We start from the raw sequence: 22,375 nt of genomic DNA, 5'->3' as shown, positions 1-22,375 counted from the left end.
CCTGGAGACAGACTTTAGGTAACATCATGAATGAAGGAATCACTGACCTCATAGTGGTACTGTGAGCAGAGCAGTAGTTGAGGGTAAGGCCTTGGCCTTCAGCAAGGTCTAGAAGCAGAGGTTGGTGGCTCTCAGCTCACCACCTGTCCCTTGCCTGCAGCTGCCTCTAAATGGGTCACCAAAGAAGCTGACAAGCCCTCACAAATAGCTAGACCAGGACAGTCTGTTCCTAGCATCTGAAGTAATTAGCCAGTTGAATCATACTGGGCTTAAGCTTCTGTACCTACTCCTTGAAGTAATGCATCAGATAGGAGTAGAAACCTGTTGCATTTGTTTATGTCCCACAACAGGTATTTACATCATATTAATCACCTGTTATATTTCACTATTATTTTCAGTAAATGCTCATAACATCACCTTCAACTTTACCGTAGTGCAGATGAATTTTACATCCTACAGAATCATCCCAGCCAACACAATTTGGTACAGGGACCAGGAATATTGGAAATTTCTCCACCTTCGCCAGCTCCCCATTGGATTATACAGCATACTATTTTATGGCTGGCTTTTGATTAGTTTAATGATAAGCTATGGTGCAATTTCTCATGTTTTATGAAAGAATTATATTGCACTCAACCAGTTCATATAAAATGGGCCTTAAAGACCAGTCACATCCTGCTCTTCCAGGAAGCTGTTTCTTAAAGCTGGACTGCTGAAATTTTCATTCCTGCAGCCAAAATTGTGAAAATGGGTATAGCATTCAATGTTTCCCTAGCCCTGTGATCTTTGGAGACAAAGCAATGCCAGGAAGGTGCACCTGAGCCAGAAGCATTCCTGCTGTGCCTACACTGAGATATATCATCATGTCACGCCCCCTCCCGCGTGACCACATCCAAGCTGCAAAGAGGGAATGGGTATGGAGGACTCATCTCGGCGGAGCGAAGGAAGTCATTGACCCTCTTGCGCGACTGGACCCAGTATCGGACAGTGACCCCATGGCTGCTTATCTCCTCTATGATCTCCATCCAGGCTGGCTAGGTCAGACAGAAGGGTCTTGTCCTACCGTCCCTTGGGAAGAGGAGCTCCTGCCTTTCCCTTACTGCCTGGAGGAGAATTCGCAGGGAGTCATGGCTGAACCGTGGGGATACCTGGTTTCTTCTGCCTGACACGGTCCCACTTGGCTTCCAGTCAGCCCCTGGCCTTATGAGGCCTTCGTCAACAGTGCAGCAGCACAGGGACGCCATCTGGGGGCAGGGGGTGGGAGTGGTCAGCAGCACAGCAGCACAGGGACTCCAACCAGGGGAGCAGAGTCAGCAGCACAGGGACTCCAGGTGGGGGGAGGGTGTCAGCAGCACAGCTGCACATAGCAACAGCAAAGTCACTCAGTGAAGCAGCAATTTAAGCAGGTCTGGCAACTCCTTAAATATGACGCCAGCATCTATGTTCGTCTCTGCTGATGTGGCCATCGGTGTCTCGCTGCACACCCCATCCTCCAGTGGAATGAGCCCCTCGCCTCCTGCATTCAAATGGGCTGGCCACCACAAGATTGCAGTCGACCGGCCATACATGTGACGAGTGGTGACGCCACCCTCATCTCGCCCCGCTACTGGGACTCACAGTGGGCTGATAAAATTCAACCCACCGTGTGTAGATCCCGCCTCTATGGTACCCTCTAAAGTACATGTAATGCCAGTTCTGAGCTGGTGTATGAGATTGAGTTATGCTCTCCCCTGTGGCGTGTTTGGAGGCGGGGAGAGGATGAAATCGGGTGGGATGATGACAGAGGGAGGGGATTCCTGCCATCATCCCACCCTCACTGAAATTTAGTCCGAGGCGGGAAGGCCTGTGAATGGCCTTCCTGCCCTGCCACCAATTGAGGCCCTAAAATGGGCAGTTAATCCCCAATTAAGGGCCTCTTCCTGCTGCAGCCACAATTATCCGTGTGGTGGGCGACCCTGTCACTGCAAGGGAAGCACGGTAGGGAAAACCATGCGGGCTGCTTCCCGGCTCTTTGGTGGGGGCTGGTGTGCGGGGGAGTTTCCTCGTTAAAAGGCACTTAGTGCCTAAACAAGGGACCCGGCATCGGGAAGAGGGGGGCCCGCTGAGAGCTGCCCTTGCTGCCAACCCCCCTCACCCGCAACCCCCATCCCAGGAGACCCCTCACGCCCTGAACTACCTGAGGCCTGGCTCCAGCAATGCTCCTCGGCCTCCAGGACAATCACCTTCAGCAGCAGCCACCGCCTCCACCTCTAATTGGCCTGCAGTTCTCCAAGGGTGGGACTTGCGGCGACGGAGTGTTAAATCCTATGGAAGGCCCGCCGCTGTCCACTTATGTGCCTGGTGGTGCCTTCCAGAAAAAAGGCGACGCGCGGATCTCGATGTCAATTTCTCCCGACGTCGAGACCCTCACCGCCAGGATAAAATTCCCCCCACAGTGTTTCTTCTTCGTTCTCTTGTCCCTCTTGGACCACATTACTGCACCAGGTCTTTGACCAGGTAACAATTCTCAGGTATCTGAAAGGATAAAGGCACAACAGTAGGCTTGGGGAAAAGGAAGGGAGGGAAAGCAAGAGGCACATGGTTACACCATCTGCAGCTTGCAAATCAGAAGAGATTGTGGGATGAGATTCAAGTGGGATGTTAGAAAGTGGATTAGATAGGAACATACTGTCGTCCTCTGTAGCTTAAGCCTCGCTACAGGCCACAGCCTCAGTCGTGACCACACTGATGATTGCCAGCACTATCGCTACCATGGGGGTAAAGATATGCAACCATGCCTGTCTCTGCCACTTAGCTCCTGCTGCCTCCAGTTATTCACCACCTTGTCCTCCAAGAGAAAAGGAAGTGTGTCAGTGAGTGTAGTGCATTGTGTTTGGGTGCCATGCCTGCCATAGTCGAATAGCCAACAGTGTGTGCAAGCTGAGAGATGTAAGTGTGAGGCTTGCAGCTGTTCTAAGTTTGTTACGGTGAGGTGAGGCTGTGAGTGTTGGGTATGAGTTGTGCTGGATCAAGATTGGAGTTAGGTGAGTGAAGTGAGTATGGTGAATGGAATCTTGTGTGAGGCTTGTGGTTCATTTCTAAGGATATGTCATGTGAAGATGCATTAACTGGCCTTGACCACTGCTGTTCTTCCACAAACGAGAATATGCAACTTTCAATCACATTGTTATGCATCATGTAGCACACCACTGCCATTCTGCCAGCTCAGATATTATAGAGCATTCCAGTTTAGTTCAGTTTAGTTTAGAGATACAGCACTGAAACAGGCCCATCGGCCCACCGAGTCTGTGCCGACCATCAACCACCCATTTATACTAATCCTACACTAATCCCATATTCCTACCACATCCCCACCTGTCCCTATATTTCCCTACCACGTACCTATACTAGGGGCAATTGCTAATGGCCAATTTACCTATCAACCTGCAAGTCTTTGGCATGTGGGAGGAAACCGGAGCACCCGGAGGAAACCCACGCAAACACAGGGAGAACTTGCAAACTCCACACAGGCAGTACCCAGAATTTGAACCCGGGTCACTGGAGCTGTGAGGCTGCGGTGCTAACCACTGCGCCACTGTGCCGCCCATTCATACATCCAAACCATTGTTTGAGCCCATTAATGTATGATTAGGCTTCTGTCTCTGAAATATTCATCATTGAATGCTAGTTACCAGGAGTTGTGCAGCAGTGTTGTGAGCCATGTTTCAAGCTATGGTCAGCTCTATTTTGAAGAAGCCAGCTACCAAGCTTCTATTGCCCTGGAATAATGGGGGAACCCATCTACGCAACTTATCTTTAACTTGGAATACTGGGGATCCCACAACTCCTTTAAGATATGAACCTTCTGGGCATTTCCTGGAAATCATCCACTCACTTGTCTAATAATTTGGTGATTGTCAAAGAACATTTGAATATTTGTTGAGTAGTATCCTTTTCTGCTAATGAATGCACCAGGATGTCACACTCGTGCTTTGGGTGATCACATGGGACGCAGTTGCATCTCTGTCTTGGAGGTTTACGGCATACAAGTGGGAAGGAATAAAGGTTTCTTTCTACTTATAGAAACATAGAAATATAGAAAATAGGAGCAGGAGTAGGCCTTTGGGCCTGCTCCACCATTCAAAAAAGATCATGGCTGATCGTTTAATTCAGTACCCTGTTCCCACTTTTTCCCCATATCCCTTGCTCTCTTTGGCATTAAGAAATATATCTATCTTCTTCTTGAATATATGTAATGACTTGGCCTCCACTGCCTTCTGTGGTAGAGAATTCCACAGGTTCACCACGCTCTGAGTGAAGAAATTTCTCCTCATCTCGGTTCTAAATGGCATACCCTGTATCCTGAGACTGTAACCCCTGGTTCTGGACTCTCTAGCCATCGGAAACATCCTCCCTGCAGGATTTTCCCTGTGGGCTCCTGAACTCTGCTGCCAGGCTGAAATGTGGGTTAGAAGCCTGCACTATGTGGGAAACACACATTGTGGGCTGGATTTTGTTCTCCCCCAGGCGTCTGGTTCCGAGGCGGGTGTGGGGGGGAGCCTGAAGATGGCTCTGGATGAGGCCCGCCATAGACCTCGACACCGGGGGGGTCCGGCCTGATCCTCCTGGCGGGGCGAGGCTCCATGGCATCCCCTGCTGGCCGCTGGGTGACGGGACCACAATTATTCAAATCAATAAAATGAATACTTTTAAATGGACTTACCTGTGATCTTGAGGGCTGCTGCGATCTGCGGCACGGCAGCCGGCATTCCCACGCCTTCAGATCCCTGTATGGGGAAACACGGGATCATACGGTAGGGAGGAGGTAGGTTTTTCAGTGTAGGGATGGGGAACAGGGTCAAATAAACGTATTGGTTGTTGAGGATGGTGGGAAGTGTTGAGCTTTAAACTTTATGCAGTTTGGGGGGGTGAGGTCAGATGTAGAAGGTGTTTTGTGGGGGAAGGGCAAATAGTTAATGTATTGGAGTGTGGGAAAAGGGCATTTCAAATTTATTTATTTAATTTTGTTGGGGAGGTTACTTCTTTAAAAATTTAAATATGCTGGCAGGTCTGGCTGCTCTTTAAAAATGGCACCAGTGCCTGTGCACAGGCAGCTGACACCATTGCCGGAGACAGACAGACCGCCCCCTCCATGTGATTTGGGGGTGGGGGGGAAGGCCGCCCCGGCCATTTAAATGAGCCGCTGTGTGGGAGATTGCGGTGGCTCTTTGGAATGCAGCCCGTGCGGCTGGGCCACCATTTTTTGAGCTATCAGCGGTGAGCTCTTAACATCCAACCCTGTGATTTTCACTAAGGCAGCCCCAATTAATGGTCAGAGGGCAGGCTCGCCATGCAATTAAGGATGGCGGGTGAGCTCTTGCAGCTGGAGGGCCAATCAGAGGCCTTGCAGTTTGAAAGGAGCAGCAGGATGCCATGAAAGGTAAGTAAGGGAGAGGGTACTTCAAAATGGAGGTGCTCTCCAAATTTTTAAAATTTAAATTAAAAAATGGCTTTTGCAGCCAGGCCAGCACTGTTATGGGGGGAGAAATCAAAGAATCACAGAATAGTTACAGCACAGAAGGAGGCCTTTCGGCCTGTCGTGTCTGCACGGGCTCTCCAAAAGAGTAATTTACCTCGTGCCACTCCCCTGCTGGGGTAGGGGAGCTCCTCTGCAGGGCAGCCTACAGCTGCTGCAGCACCCCAGGCAGGCAGGTAGAGCCTCTCGGCCTGCCTGGAGCACTTCACCCAACTCCCCTCCTCCACCCCCTAGTCTGCCGCCAGGAGGCTGCTTCCAAGCAGTTAAACTGGGCCCGCCCACCTGCGGAACCCTGGAGGCTAACTGAAAATCTTGGTTGGCCTTTTTTAATTGATCTTACTAGGCTGTTAATGACTGTAATCAGCTACCTGCTGTTTGCAGGCAGGTGGCCCTGTCGTCGTCCATTCTGCTTCCATAAAAATGGCCTGGATGCGGATGGAACCAGGGAACTGGTACGCAGTGCGGCGATGCTATTTTTAGCGCCTGCCTGCCTACGATCGTTGCCCCGACGGCGCCTAGAAATCAAGCTCATAGTCTCATTGGTGACATGCTCATTTTAAACCTGTGTCCTCTTGTCTAAAATCCAAGTTAGATATTCTACATTATCGACAATTATCTGTACTGCTAATCATTTTAAGGATGCGGTCAGTGAGTTTGGATCCTTAAAGCCTGTAAGTTTTTAGGACACTTAGCTGTGGATCATTAAAGGTTTATGGCCGATTTGCTCTGGCTGGTTTACGCACAATTTTACTAGTTTCAGTTTGAGTAAAAGTGTGGGCATGCTTTGAGTAGCCAGTGTGAAGAGAGCAGCACTGATCCTCGAAAGCAGCTGTAATCTGTAATTAGAAGCCAGTTAAGCATTCAAAATGGCACTGGAAAGGCAAAGGTTAGCTGACAATTTGCCAGTTTGCCTTGGGTTTATATAGATCTGGATGTGACAGACATACATGCAAACTCGCACAGCACAAGTTCAGGGAGGTCTCAGGTCACCAGATTCCTGCAATTTGTAAGTGAAACTCTGCAGCTAGCAAAATCACTTACTACTTCAGCAAGGGAATTGCTTGGAAGGAGTTAAATGTTAGGTGTCACACATCTGGAATAAAGTGCAAACCACTAAGGGGCAGCACCATACCAACTTAAACTGCCCACATTCATGCAGTACACAGTACAGGAATTTCAGAGGTAATTTGGCAGCTTTGCACTCCTTGTGGAGAGCCTCAGTCTTCAGGGGCACATATCAGAAATTCAGGAACACACTGCACACAATCTTCTTACCATTCATTTCAATAGTCTGAAAAGCACGGGTAAATTTATCCTAATTTCCAAAATCTATTCAGGATGATAAGGTTCTCCGCCATGAACAAAAGTTTGAAAAATTAGCTCCTAGTTGCTATACATTGGACTGAAAGATTGTGTTGAATATTTATTTGTCACTGGTTACAATATGATCCCAACGTAACAGCAATTTCTGGTATTTAAACAAGCTGTTGGGTGTAAATTTTTTTGTGTTCCATTGCCATTCAAAGTCTCTGTTGGCTACTGTTAAAAAAAAAGTTGTGGAGAGATGATTTCTTCATGTTGTATAGTGATGCTGTAAACAGATTTGGGTAGATTTCCTTGGTTCAGTATTTCTGGAGAAATTGTAAACATGGTCGAAAGGATTTCGCTATACTCACTGAAGGAAATCTTCCTGATTGTGAGTATGATTTGACTACAAATGACTCCAGGGAAAATCATCCTCATTGAGTGCAATCCAGAATGAACGATTGTATGCTGTGTAGTTGGGAAGACATGAGCATAACTGCTGCTTAAAGGCAGGTTTTTTTTGTCCTGTCTGTTAAAAATTCCTAATTGTACATAAAGGCTGAGGTTCTTTCAAAGGCCATCTACTGTTGTGCTGCAGGATGAAGATGGAAAAGGATTATCGGATGAAGAACTTCGAGCAGAGGTGGACACGTTCATGTTTGAAGGCCATGACACTACAGCAAGTGGAATCTCTTGGCTCTTGTACTGTCTGGCCCAAAACCCAGAACACCAGCAAAAATGTAGAGAAGAAATCCGGGAACTTCTGGAAGGGCACAAACAAATCGAGTGGTGAGTTTTAAGCTTTTATCTGTTGTTACGTGATACAGAACCAACTGCACTTAGTCAGGTTTTGACGTCATTGTGTTAACATAAAGTGTCAGAATGATTCTGCAGAATTTCTCTTGGTCACAAAACAGCCGCTGGTCTGTGGATGGGTTTGGCTGCAGATTATTTTCCAGTATTTGGCACAACACCCTCCCTTGTGAACCACAGACTGTGCAACTTTTGCTCCTCTGACACTTCCATAATTTTATAGTTACCTGTGCTACTGAAACAATATTAATGACAGCTGGTGATCACTTTGCACTGTAGCACTAGTATGCTGGAACAATTTGTACCATTACAACTTGTTCTTATTTGTACTATTTTTCCACGATACATACTTCTGCTGCTGTCTTTCGGATGAGACATTAAAACCAAGGTCTCATCTGCCTTCTCAGGTGGATGTAAAAGATCCTATTGTATTATTTTGAAGATGAGCAGGAGAGTTTTCCAGTCTGTCCTGGCCAGCATTTATCCCTTGACCATCACCATTAAAATCAACAGCTTATCAAGTCATTATCACATTACTGTTTGTGCGAGCTTGCTGTGCACAAATTGGTTGCCGCATTTCCTACATTATCACAGTGACTAGGCTTAATTGGCTATAAAGTGCTTTGGGAAGTCCTGTCGTTGTGAAAGGCACTAAATAAAATGCAAGTCTTTCAGTTTTAGAAAGGGACAAGGTAATAAACGACAGACTGAGATCAAGTAGTATTTAATATATAAAATCTGGGCAGAGGTAAATGGGTATGATCTAATTGCCGTAATGGAAACATGGCTACAGGGTGACCAAGACTGGGAACTGAATATTCAAGGATATTCGACTTTTAGGAAGGACAGACAAAAAGGAAAAGGAGGTGCTATTGCGCTGATAATATGGGATGGGATCAGTACATTAGTAAGGGAGGATCTCAGATCAGAAGAATAAAATGTGGAATCTGGGTGGAGCTAAGAAACAGAAGGGGCAGCAAACATTGTTAGGAGTTGTTCATAGGCCACCAAACAGCAGTGGTAGTGTGAGACATGGTATTAATCGGGAGATTAGAGAAGCATGTGGCATGGGTAATACAGTAATCATGGATGACTTCAATCAGCATATTGACTGGGTAAACCTAATAAGCACTAATGCTGTGGAGGACAAGTTTCTGGAGTGTTTTAGGGATGGTTTTCTAGAGCAGTATGTTGAGGAAGCGACCAATGAATATGCTATTTTAGATCTAGTTTCATGTAATGAGAAAGTGCCAATTAATAATCTTGTTGTAAAAGAATCTTTAGGGATGAGTGACCATAATATGATAGAATTTTACATTCTGTTTGAAAGTGAGCTAGTTCAATCTGAAGCCAGGCTGTTAAATTTGAACAAAGGAAATTATGAAGGTAGGAGGGGCAAATTGGCTGAGGTGGATTGGGAAAATACATAAAAAGGTATGACATTACATAGGCAATGGATAGTCTTTAAAGAAATATTACACCGTTTACAGAAACTATACATTCCTTCAAGGCACAAAAACCTCAAAAGTAAAGGAAGTTAATGATTGCATAAGACTAAAAGAAAAGGCCTATAAAGTTGACAGAAATAGTAGCAAACCTGAGGATTGGGAGGATTTTAGAATACAGCAAAGGAGGACGAAGAAATTGATGAAGAAAGGGAGCATAGAATATGATTGCAAACATATAAAAACAGACTGTACAAACTTCTACAGGTACGTAAAAAGGAAATGTTTGGCTAAGACAAATGTAGGTCCATTACAGGCAGAGTCGGCAGAATTTATAGTGGGAAATAGAGAGATGGCAGAGAAGCTAAATGATTACTTTATGTCTGTCTTCACTGAGGAAGATACAAGAAATCTCCCAGAATTAGAGATCTAAGGGATTAGGGAGAATGAGGAATTGAAGGAAATTAGTATTGTAAGAAGGTTGTATTGGAGAAATTAATGGGGCTGAAGGTTGACAAGTCCCCAGGACCTGATATTCTACATCCCAGAGTGTTCAAAGAGGTAGCTGTGGAGATAGTGGGCGCATTGATGATCTTCTTCCAACATTCTATAGATTCTGGAGCGGTTCCTGCAGATTGGAAGGTTGCAAATGTCACTCCACAATTTAAGAAGAGAGGGAGAGAGTAAACAGGGAATTACAGACCTGTTAGCCTTACATCAGTCGTTGGGAAAATGCTAGAATCTATTCTGAAGGATGTGATAAATGGACACTTGGATAATAATGATCTGATCGGGCAGAGTCAATATGGATTTATGAATGGGAAATCCTGTTTGATGAACCTGTTGGAGTTTTTTGAGAATGTTACTAACTGAATTGATAAAGGGGAGTTGGTGGGCGTGGTATACTTGGATTTTCAGAAGGCTTTTGATAAAGTCCCTGACAGGAGGTTGTTTAGCAAAATGAAAGCACATGGGATCAGAGGTAATATACTGGATTAGATTAAGGATTGGTTAACAGATAGAAAACAGAGAGTAGGAATAAACGGTTCATTCTTGCATTGGTAGGCAGTGACTAGGAATCAATGCTTGGGCCCCTGCTGTTCACAATGTATATCAATGATTTGGATGTAGGGACCAAATGTAGTATTTCCAAGTTCGCGGATGGCACAAAACTAGGTGGAAATGTGTGTTGTGAGAAAGATGCAAAGCTGCTTCAAGGGCATTTGGACAGACTGAGTGAGTGGGCAAGAATGTAGCAGATGGAGTACAAAGTGGAAAAATGTGAAGTTATCCACTTTGGTAGGAGGAACAGATGTGCAGAGTATTTCTTAATGGTTTGAGGTTAGAAAGTGTAGATGTACAAAGGGACCTGGGTGTCCTTGTCAATAAGTCACTGAAAGCTAACATGCAGGTGCAGCAAGCAATTAGGAAGGCTAATGGTATGTTAGCCTTTATCATAAGAGGATTTGAGTACAGGAGTAGTGAAGTCTTGCTTCAATTCTAGTTAGACTGCACTTGGAGTACTGTGTGCGGCTTTGTTCCCCTGACTTTAGGAAGGACATTATTGCCATAGAGGGAGTGCAACGAAGGTTCACAAGACTTGTTCCTGGGATGGCGGGACTGTCCTATGAAGAGAGATTGGGGAAGCTGGGCCTGTATTCTCGAGAGTTTCAAAGAATGAGAGGTGATCTCATTGAAACCTACAAAATACTTAAAGGGATAGACAGGGTAGATGCAGCTAAGATGTTTCCGCTGGTTGGAGAGTCTAGAACCAGGGGACACAATTTCAAAAGAAGGGGGAAGTCACTTAGGACAGAGATGAGGAGAAATTTCTTTACTCAAAGGGTTGTGAATCTTTGGAATTCTCTACCCCAGAGGGCTGTGGAAGCTCAGTCACTGAGTATGTTTAGAGCAGAGATTGACAGATTTCTAAATACAAATGACATTAGAGGATATGAGGAGAGTGTGCGAAAAAGGCATTGAAATGGATGATGAGCCATTATCATATTGAATGACGGGGCAGTCTTGATGGCCTGAATGGCCCACTGCTGCTCCCATGTTCCTAGAACAATGGCAGATGACACATGTAAAGTACTACATAGAGAAAGGAAAATGCACAGTGCATATACTCTAGTGTTGAAATAGCTAAAGAGGATAATAAACGAGACAGGGGAGAAATTCAACATTGTTTCACCTGTTTTATGGGTGTAAAATGAACGTTGAGATACCAATTTTATGTCTCAATCTCTTGCACTCAATCAGCCCTAGAAGTATGTCAGCCTCCAAATTTGGATAGGGTGGCTTTTAGGTGTCCGAGGTACCCACCTGGAACAGGAATTAGGCATCTTACATGCAAATTGTGGTCCTCACACCAATTGTAAGATCCTTATTGAAATTTGTGTCTTGAGCGGTTGAGCCAGTGGCCCTTAAAGGCCGCTCAAACAATGGCCAGGAGACAGCCATTGACCTGTGAATGAGTTTGGCTCCAAGTCAGATTTCAGCATGTGGCACCAAGTCAAATTCCAACATGTGGCACGTCCCTCCTGAACCATTGGGTGTGCAACTGTTGCTGCTTTGACATTTGTCGGTGTATCTGTCCATATATGTGTATATATGTGGGTACAGAATGGCAGCAGAGTGCATTTAATGCTGCCTGACCTGCTTTGCACCCCTTCATTTGGCCGCCTTGCTTCAGAAAGCACAGGTAGGAGGATGTCAATGGGGAAATTCATTATGACACTTTTGTAGCTGCTGTGATTAAAGAAAGGCCTGTGCCACAATTGACACAAATACTCCCAAACACCTGAAGGACAGCAGGAAAAGAAAAATAGAAGAACAAGAAATATGTTTGAGTAATTCGACTGGAAGTTACACAAAGGAGTGGCGCAGTGGTTAGCACCACAGCCTCACAGCTCCAGGGACCCAGATTCGATTCTGGGTACTGCCTGTGTGGAGTTTGCAAGTTCTCCCTGTGTCTGCGTGGGTTTTCCCCGGGTGCTCCAGCCAAAGACTTGCAGGTGATAGGTAAATTGGCCATTGTAAATTGCCCCTAGTGTAGGTAGGTGATAGGGAATATGGGATTACTGTAGGGTTAGTATAAATGGGTGGTCGTTGGTCGGCACAGACTCGGTGGGCCGAAGGGCCTGTTTCAGTGCTGTATCTCTAAATAAAAATAAATAAATAAAGTGAACTTCTGTTTACAGCTCAATCCCCAGCAACCTTTGTGTAAATATCACTCTGCATGAAGCATATACAAATGTCAGGAAATTGTACAGTCATCTAACTGCTGTCAGTAAGGCAGCATATCGAAATGATTCTCCCACCTGTTTCATGTGGGAGCTTCCTGTGGCCATCATGTAACCCTCCAGAAATATGCATGATGCACTAAATGAGCAGAGAGAGCATTACAGAGCTCCACCGTATTTTCCGATCGGTTAACTTCACTTTACACCTGGTGTAACCAGTTGAAAAATCTAATCTGCAATCTCAGTCTCATCTGTCTCTACACAAGGAAGAATTCAGTAACTAACCATATCAAGAGCTGAACTTGCCAGCCTTGTGTAAAAAGAGTGTTTCACAATCTTCACGTGAATCAATGCAGAAAATCACTGCCACTTGTAAGCAAACATAACAGAAATGAGATTAAAATTCAATAGAAACTGTGGGGGGAATTTTAAACCATTCTCTCTCCCCAACAATGGGCAGGAGGGGTTAAACTGGCAAATATGCAAAGCCATTCAGGATTTTTAAGCAGTCACTGGACAACTACCACCAAAAGAAAATTTGCTGTTGAGTCAGAAGGGGCAGGAGTACTTCCCTGACTCCACATTATGTTGATCGCAAGTGACTCTGAATTCACTTTTTCAAATGGACCAGTTGTCACAAGGGTGAGTAGTTTGCTCAATTAATATTGATGAAGCCTGAGGCGCAATTTTGGGCCAGCATTGAGCCTCCCAGTTTGAGCCCATGTTGCGGCCTTATCAGGTGCTGACAAATTTGTACCCCTCTGCTCTTCAGTATTTGCACACACATTCACCCTTGTCTTACTAAATCACATCCTTTTGTTACTTGGCAGGGAATTGCTCAGTAAGATGCCTTACCTTACAATGTGCATAAAGGAGTCTCTGCGACTTTGCCCCCCTGTCCCAGGAATATCCAGGAGGCTGACCAAACCACTCACATTCTTTGATGGGAGGAAGTTACCCGAAGGTTTCATTTATAAATACATTTATGATATAAGAGAATTCTTATTAAACTCTGATCTTTTTATATTGTACAAACAACTCTGAATCTACTTTCAAGCACCTGCAGAGAATACAATGGGGACAACATCATGATGAGCATGACAATATAGTTATGTCAGGCGGAATTTAACAGACCCTGGGGAGACAGGATGGGAGGCAGTGGGGGGGCCCCAAAGAATTGCGACGGGGGGTGGAGGGCCCATCGCCTTCCCTTCACACTGCAATTAAGTCAGGGGTGGAAAAGGCGGAAGATGGCCTTCCCGTCCAGAGGCCAATTAAGGCCCTTAAATGGCTAATCACTAGTCACTTAAGGGCCTCTTCCCGGCACCGCTGGAATTACACCAACAATGGGAGTGGAGGGGCCTCCATATGGGGAGGTTGCTCAGTAAAACAAAGCAGCCTCCCTGTGGGCTTGGGTGGTGGGGGGGTGCCTGCTCCCAGAGGCCAACCGAGGACCCCGGCGGCAAAGGCCGCCCCTCCGTTAACCCCTTCCGCTAACCACCTCCGTCCTCACAGATTACCCTTGACTGGACCCAGTGACCCCGCCACATTCACCTTGTGTCTAGGGCTGTAGCGCTGGGCCTGGTCGCAGGCCTCCCGTAGTACCAGCAGTGGTCACCACTTCCAGTAGTGCTGTCGATACTACTGAGCTGCTGGCCCTCTGATTGGCTGGCAGCTCTTGGAGGTAGGATCCCTGTCCTTAAAGGGAAAAGTACCCCAGCGCTGGGTAGTTAAGTGCTCAAGTGCCATTGAATTGTGCTGGGGGAGCTCCAAAGGGCTGAGGCGGGGTTCTCCTCACCGTTTTGGCATGTCATCGGGACGCCTGCCGGCTCCACTAAATTCAGCCCATTGTGCCAGCATAGCGATAGTGGATTGTCGAATCAAAATCATAACTTTGTGAGCTAAGCTTAAGAATGATCAGACCCCTTTAAACACAGAAGGTTAAAGGTTTGAGTTTAACTGCACAGGTGGTCTTATTGTTGCCAGGTCTGTGAAATATTTGCACACCTTGCACTGCCTCCTTTGTGCCTTTTGCTTTTTCCTTCTCTACTTTCATAACTTGTGTTACCCATCATGTTATTAGGTCCAGATAAGGACAGCAGGCAGGTTCCTGATGCAAGCGACCCAATAGAAGGGCCCACAGGTCTGGACAGATGGCAATCCCATTGGTAGAGGTGGTCGCTGCTGAGGCAGTTAGGGAAGTGCGAAGGCACTTCAAGGTGGAGGCACTCATTTTTAATATTTGAGAAAACGGCAAGTCCACAGCTCGTAGAGCCATCAATATGGGGCAGAAACCCCTCCACAGGAAGGGTTACGGCCAAGGCTGCAGCTTTTGCACTTTTGAAGTGCATTGTTGGGGCCAGTGACAGGAGGTCCTGATGACCCTCCCACCTGCTGCTGGGAGGCCGCTTCCAAACTACGGTTGGCCTTCTAATTCAGCGGGCAGCTGGTCTGACGCTGGGAAGATCCTGGCGGCATCAGCAACTTGCCCTTAATTGGTCCTTTAAATATTCTAATTGGCTACCCAACACTGCAAAGTGGGTCGCCACTGCTGCGTTAACCCCACCTCCAGCAAGATCAGTCGGAGGTGGATATGCGTGGGGGAGCCAAATAGATGTGCAAGTTTCAAATTTTGATCCAGTCCCACCTCCAAACCTGCCTTCGCAGGGCCAGGAGAATTCCGCCCAAGTTGTTGGATTCAACAACTGTTTATATGCTTAAATGTATTATAATTTTCACTGCCCTGTCGAGTAAGCCTTACTGAAGAACAGATTGTTGAGTGCTGATAAGCTGTTTTCTTTCTGTGCTTATGCTTCTGTTAGATTTGCAAACAAATAACTGATAGGTTTTATGGCTAGGTTGGTGCTTGCGCTCACACTGAGAAGTATGAAATATGCTCCTATCAAACACAGTTAATGCTATGTCAAGACATTCTTTTAAATATTGAGATGTTGTAAAGATAATGGTCGATATGGAATTGTCCGTCAAAGGCTGCTGTGATCGTCTAGGGAAAGCATTGGTCAAGTTTGAAAAATGTGGATCATTAAGTTTATTTGATGCCCTCAGCTACCTTTGAGCCAGTGGAGAAATTTCACAAGGTTAATCATTTCAGCTGCTCAACCCGTCTTTATTCACCCCTGAAGAATTTGAATCGTTTGTACTATCATGTATTCTGGCTTCCAAGGTGGATAAAGTACATGATACTACAAACTGTACTTTGATTGTTGTAGGCTGAATTTCATCCCTGCTTTAACTGCAGACTTAACCATGGCTCTTCATTCATCAAGGAGATGGATTGTAGTTGAGTTCAATTCAGAAACCTTTGGGTAGATTTAAACTGTAGGCCTGGAATATTCCTGCCAGCAGGAAGCCTAAGTCATTTTGAGGCTGGTACATCATAGCACCCCAGTTTGCACACGGCAATGAGGAAGGTGTCTTGGCTGATCAGTGGAAAACCCCAGTAAATATGGCAGTTGGAGCAGTAATGGAGCGTTAAGTACACAACATTTCAGCTTTGCTCCTGCCCCATTTCTGAGTCGAAGATTGCCACTCCTAATGTCAAACACTGCCAGGTCACATGCTTAAACCCAGAGTAATCTTCCTCTAGTCATCCCCAGCATGTACCTTAGCCTTAACTTCAGAAAAGCATGCTCTACTCTACCATTGAATCATTTTTTAAATTCCTGTCAGAGTGAGAATACGCGTTTGGTGCTGAATTAACAGCAGTTTTATGCTTTGGGCTCATGCCATTGGATCTGAAATAAATGGCCAAACACATTTTATGGGGTAATTTTAACCACAAAAAAATAGGTGGTTTGGTGTCAGGTGGAATGTTAAAATTTAAAAAATATCTCAAACCTACCTATAATCCCACCACTTCCGGTTTTAACATAAGTGGGATGGGCTGGGGAGGGGTGGCTGGCAACCAGCACTCCTGAGAGGCGGTTTAGACATTTAAATATTATAATGAGGCTGCATGCTTCATATTGAAAGTTTTTTCCAGGTTTAACCCTGGCCAGTTGAGTTTCCAGGGCCCTAGGAATCCTGGCAGTTAAAAGGAAGTGAGAACTGCTTTATGGGAGAGATAAATGACTTTATAGCACTGCTGTGGACCAGGAGGAGCAGGAGTGCTTCCTCCCAACCTACCAAGCTTACCTGCTTCCCTTCCCAGCATTGGACCTCCCCGCCACGGGTCCAAAGACCCCATGTCCCAGGATCAACCTTCCCAGAGGAGAGAGTCATGCTGAATTTGTGCCCAGGCCATTGAGGTGAAAGACCAAAATCTAACCCATTATGCTATTCAACCCAAAAAATATATTTAAAAAATTATACAGAGCACAGCAAAAACACTTTTCCTCAATGCTATTGGAACAAAAATCTTTCTGTGCCTTTTTGCCACTTTTGAAATGAGGACAGAATGAGAGTGACTTTCATGTGCTCACCATCCTTCTGCACCTAAAACACTGGGCAGTGCCTAGTTGTGGAAGCAAATTTATCAGATAAAAGTGCTGGCCTGTGTGTCTGCCTGTTCTGAGTTTTGGATGGATCTTAACTTAGATAGTCACTGATTTCACTTGAAGCAGGTTGAATCCTTGAGAATATGTTCAAATTAGGATCAAATTACATGTTAGGACCCCCAACGCCATCTTTGTCTCTGCCTGCGTTACTGATCCTGCTTACCAAACAGAGGCAGGAGCAGTTTATTTTGAGCATACATGAATGGCAGGAAAATGATGCACAGTGTAGGAGACCTTAAAAACCAGAAGGAAGCAGTATATCTCTGCATGGTTGTGGAGCTGTTGCTAATATTCAGTTGTATTTTCACAGGTTGTTTGGTTGGTGTAAGTATCTACTGCATTCACAGAAATTCTATGATCTGGGATAATCCAGAGGTAACTTCCTCCTCCATTTCTAGAATACAAAGGATTCACACCATTACCTTAACAATATGCACACTTTGCTTTAGTATACTGTGCCAGTGCCTCCATACTAGTGCCACTGAATGCTTTCCATTGAATTAACCGACCATATCATTGCTAACTCATAGCAAGTACAGTTTGAATCATAAATATAGATGTAACTTAAAAAAAAACTATTGGATGTATTTATATTTTATTGGATTCAATTATTATAATGTCGCATATTGAGGTGATATATCACAATTAAAGATGGTATGCTTAGAATGTGTATCCAATTGTTGTGAGGGTATGTATATCTGCATTATGTTAAAAAACCATAGGATGATACTTGGTGCTGCTTAAACATTCTAATATCCAGCACCATACTGGAAGACAAAGAGCTGCACAAGGAAGAAAGCAAATACAAAATGTCCTTATATTAAATTGGACTTACAGATGTGCTTCCATGGGTCTTTTGCAGCTTTACAGAATGTTAGTTGCGACCACTTCCTCCCTCTGGTTTCGTCTGGGAAGCCTTGGACTTCTACCTACTGCCCACCCCCTTTAACTCTAACTCTCTCTAGTCTTTTACTATGCTTTACCTTCCTCTTCCGCCCTCCAGTCTCTCATGCTCTTCTATCCTCCTTCCCAAACTCCCCACCTCTCGCTGTAACTCTACATTCCTCCTCCCCAACACTCCACTCCGCATCTGGCCTCCTGCATCAGTCCTTACTTGGCTCTGTCACAATATCGGCTGGCCTTCTAACACTGCTCAATTGAAGACTGAACTTAGTCTTGACTGCCCATGTGCAGTGCTTTGGGAGATTGACAAGTATATATTGAAGAATGTTCTCATTTGGTACAAACAGAATAATCAATGTCAAGTTATTGATATGGAATTGACCTCACTCATGAGTAGGATACTGAGTTACTCGCTCCCTATCTTTTGAGATAAATTCCACGTTCAATTTCTGTCTGAACATTCTTAATTTCTGAGCAGTACATTTGAATTAGTAATCAGGATGACCAAAGCTGGTTTTGGAGTAATGTAACTTGTGCAATACTGGTTTGAACCAGTACTGACAAGCAAATTCTTTACAGATCTGATTAGCAGTTACCTAGCAATGGCCAGTGTTTGTATGCATTTGAGATCTCATGAAGAATGTATTTCTGAACAATACAGGTTGATAATACCTCATTTCTTTTGTAGGTATTTGATCCTTTAAGATTTTCCCCAGAAAATTCAGCAAATAGACACGCACATGCCTTCGTACCCTTTTCTGCTGGACCAAGGTAGCAAAATATTTCAAATATTGGTGAAATAGTGTAGCTAATTGTCAATTTAGTGTTGTTCTTGCGCAAATTATCTTCTATGAAGTCTTGGCTTATAGTTCATCAAATGGGAGGGTTCCAGTTCACTGGAACAGTTCCAAATTCTTTGTTAATGTTGACTAATACTTGATATTGGGAGTAACTGCACAAAGATCAATGTTCAAGGGAAAATAATACTCTAGCATTGCCGGGTTGTTTTGTGAGCCAATACCTCCCACAATAAGATTTATTGTTTAAAAATGTAGGTGCAACACCACATTTTCCATTGTGCAGAATGGAATTCAGGCAGCTTTCTTGGAACTCCCAGTTGTGTATCTATGTCACTGATATTTGTTTTTTACCTCAGGGTGCTGCCAACTATATAGTCAGAACATGGGGTGGGGTGGAGAGAAAGGAGTGAAAGTCTCTAGCAACAATACATGAACTGTGTGGCACTAAAATTAACTGTTGACTGTCTTCATGACAGTTGTTGCTAGAAATTTCTTGTGATGCAGATTGCCCTCTTTGGTCCCTAATAATGTGCTATATTTTCTGACAACCATGGCATAATGCAAGTCTCAAATTCTAAGAGGTGTTCGACATACTGAAGAGTTATTTCTTTCTTTTGGGCCTCCTTATCTCGAGAGACAATGGATACGCGCCTGGAGGTGGAAGAGTTATAACTTGAGGAATTGTACATATAAGAAATGAACCAACGATTTTAGGGGAAGTCGATCACGGTTTTCATGGGATGAGGTTAGAATAATAAAGGAGAATGGTATTTTACCAAGTGGCTTCATAATAGTAAACATTGTAGTACTCCATACCTGATTTCTTCCAGGTCTCCGGTTTCTGTATTTTTTGCTTTGAAACTGCTGAGTGAGAGGCAATTAGGAGCTGAGGTTTGGTAGTAAATTCCTCTCCAGCAACATAATGAATAAGGGCATTGAACTGTTGACAGTACCTCCTGTTTGTGTAATCCAAGAGAGGAACTTCATATCATTCAAGAAATCAATTTACACACATGTCTTCTCTCAATCTGCATTTGACTAGTCATTTGAAAGTGTAAAACACAGAAACAGTGTAAGACTGAGAAGCACTATTAAATATGTAGGTACCTCCCCCATTTATATTTAGGATTATGTAGTAATCCAATAAAATACATTTTCTTCAATTATTTCACATGGAGTTGGATTCAAAACCTGTTTCCTGTTTCGCTTTTTTTGTAGGAATTGTATTGGTCAGCACTTTGCCATGAATGAAATGAAGGTGGCTGTCGCACTGATTCTTAATCGATTTGAACTGGAAATTGATGAAACAAAACCACCAATTAAAATACCTCAGCTGGTCCTCCGATCTAAAAATGGAATACACCTAAAGATTAAAAAGGTGGATTAACACCAGCTGCAAGGAAAAGTAAATTTGACAAAAACGTAAGGAAAGCAATAACTTCAAAATTGGACAAATCAATCTGTGAGATAATTGTGGCATAATTTATGTGGCATTAAAGAGTATTAAATAACTGTAATACCTGTAATGAAGATGTTTATTACCAGTCCCTGCAGTATCATTTCATAAATGTGTTCATGTTGCAGTCACAGCAAGGGTTCAAATCATCTCAGAAAATGCAAGTTATTGCTGTTTATAACCATCATCTGATTCCCACAATCATTATATTTCTGCCTAGCATGCCATATATCTCATGTATCATCTGGTGTCCATTATCGAAATCTTTATTCTGTTTCCATCAATTGTTGAAGGTAAATATCCTGGTACACTTGACAGCTAGACAGCTTCATATAATTCATGCATGATGAAATTGACACAGAACAATAAACTGTTGTGATTTAATTATTTCACAGTAAACAAGCAATAGTAGATTACTGGGAAATAACAGTACTTCTTAATTATCACTTGAGTTAGTTAACAACCTCAGGTCACAGAGTCTGAACAGGGTTATAAACAAAAATTGAGGGCTGGATATGATCCGGACAATGGGGTTCCAGACAGCGGGCTAGAAGGTGGGGGTGGGAAGTAACCCTGTTGCTGTTTAGTGGTGGGCAGCCAATTAACTGCCCACCGTCGGGGATGCCGTCGCTTTAAGGGACAAGCTCCCGTCTCCAGAGCAGCTGGCTGTTTGGAAGGCTGGAAGCTCTGCAGTACCAGCAGCATACCAGGAGCAGTGGCCACTGAGGGAACCCCTCAAACTGCAAGTCTTACCTGGTGGCATCTCCATGCAGCGGTGGGCCCCTACATCCTCCATAAAATTAGAGTGGAGGCAGAAAGAGACCCTTAAGTGGCCATTAATTGGTCACTTAAGGGCCTCAATTGGCTTGGGGCGGGAAGGCTGTCCTCAGACAACGTTGGGAACGGCACCCCTTGCCATTTTGTTTGCCCCCACCTCCCCCCACCCATTCCCCCCCAGCCTCTGTACCTGTCTCCAAGGGCAGCATAAGTTCCTGCCGTTTTTGTTTGAATCATTCCGTTTTATTGGAAATTCAGTAAGGATACAACTAAATAGAACCATTTACAGAGAAAGGATGGGAAGAACATTTAACCAACATTACTCAGAGCAGCTTGTTTCCCTGACGCAGCTGTTCACTGTTTCTGATATGATTGAATGCACAAAAGGATATGTCGTCACATCATGGGAGAATGAAAACAAAGTAAAAGTGGTTGTTAGCAATAGAGACCACCATTTTGTGATTAAAGAAAGTTTAAAGGCCTCCTTTCACTCATGTAACTCAATCTGTAATGAAACTTAGCACATTGTTCCATTGTGGGACAAATTTACCTGCGTCATGTCCAATTATTTGACACGAAATGAGTGTTTGGGGAATGGATGTTATCCTCAGATTCTCAGTTCTCTGGACTATAATAATGCTTGTGGTTCGAATATTACCCCTTCACTGACTTCATTATGTGTGGCTCTGAATTTTCCCTGGACTTTTTAATCTATTTTACTCCCAGTCCATCATATATCAAATAAACCCAGCATCAGTATAAAATTTAGAACAGCAGCTGGAGTGACTGAATATGGCAGTCTGTCATCTTTCAAGTGCCAAAGGAATGTCTTTTTCCTCAAAAGTGGTAGCATTTTAATTGTTAGTTGTTAAAGGAGGAAGATGCTATATTGGAAAATACTTTCAATGCAAAGCAATATTACTGATAAATGATGGATTATTTAATGATTGTACTTTCATATTTCTTTGGGTAGTGTGATAATTTCACCTAAAAATTCAGAGATCTTTAATAAATAATATGACTAAGACAAATTATAGTTGCATTTTACATTGAAAGCACTTCTCTCCCATCCAACTACCCTTTAAAATTTTTAGAAGCAACTTAACGGGCTGGATTTTAAGTGCAAAAATGGTGGCCCACACGTGCGGGCTGCGCGCCACTGAGCCGCCACTATCTCCTGTGCGACGGCTCACTTAAATGCCCCGGTCGGCCCACCTCCCCCCCCCAATCACATGGAGGGGCGGGCTCTCCGATGCCAGCAATGGTGTCACCTGCCTATGCCAAGGCGCTGGTGCCATTTCTAAAGGACAGCCAGCCTTGCTGGTTAATTTAAATTTTTAAAGGTAAGCATCCTCCCCCCACTGTTCACATCAAAATTCTAATGCCCCTTTCGCACCCCCCAATAACAATAAAATTAAGTATTTGCCGTTCCCCAAAAAACACTTACAAATATGGCCCCCCCCCCCAACCCTGTAGACGGTACAAAGTTCACAGTTCATCCCATCCCACCATCCCCTACAGTAATGACGAGAGTTTGACCCCGTTCCCCCGCCCCCGCACTGAAAATCTCATGTTCCCCCACCTTCCCCACCAGTGTGG

At 44.4% G+C, this 22,375-nt stretch overlaps 1 protein-coding gene across 1 annotated transcript in view; it reads left to right on the top strand.

Annotated features, from left to right (window-relative positions):
- cyp4t8 (cytochrome P450, family 4, subfamily T, polypeptide 8) overlaps window positions 1–20,060 on the top strand; it is an 86,671-nt gene extending 66,611 nt beyond the window's left edge. Inside the window, exons 8-12 of the mRNA XM_068037241.1 lie at window positions 7,419–7,609; window positions 13,154–13,287; window positions 17,151–17,215; window positions 18,432–18,514; window positions 19,762–20,060. Coding sequence (XP_067893342.1) covers window positions 7,419–7,609; window positions 13,154–13,287; window positions 17,151–17,215; window positions 18,432–18,514; window positions 19,762–19,930 — 642 coding nt within the window. The 3' untranslated portion in view covers window positions 19,931–20,060. The remainder of the gene's footprint in view (window positions 1–7,418; window positions 7,610–13,153; window positions 13,288–17,150; window positions 17,216–18,431; window positions 18,515–19,761) is intronic.
- The last annotated feature ends 2,315 nt before the right edge of the window (window positions 20,061–22,375 follow it).

Source organism: Heterodontus francisci, chromosome 8, assembly GCF_036365525.1.
Source record: "Heterodontus francisci isolate sHetFra1 chromosome 8, sHetFra1.hap1, whole genome shotgun sequence".
NCBI classification, from domain to species: domain Eukaryota; kingdom Metazoa; phylum Chordata; class Chondrichthyes; order Heterodontiformes; family Heterodontidae; genus Heterodontus; species Heterodontus francisci.
The sequence above is the reverse complement of the archived record's forward strand: the minus strand, read 5'-3'. Positions and strand labels throughout refer to the sequence as shown.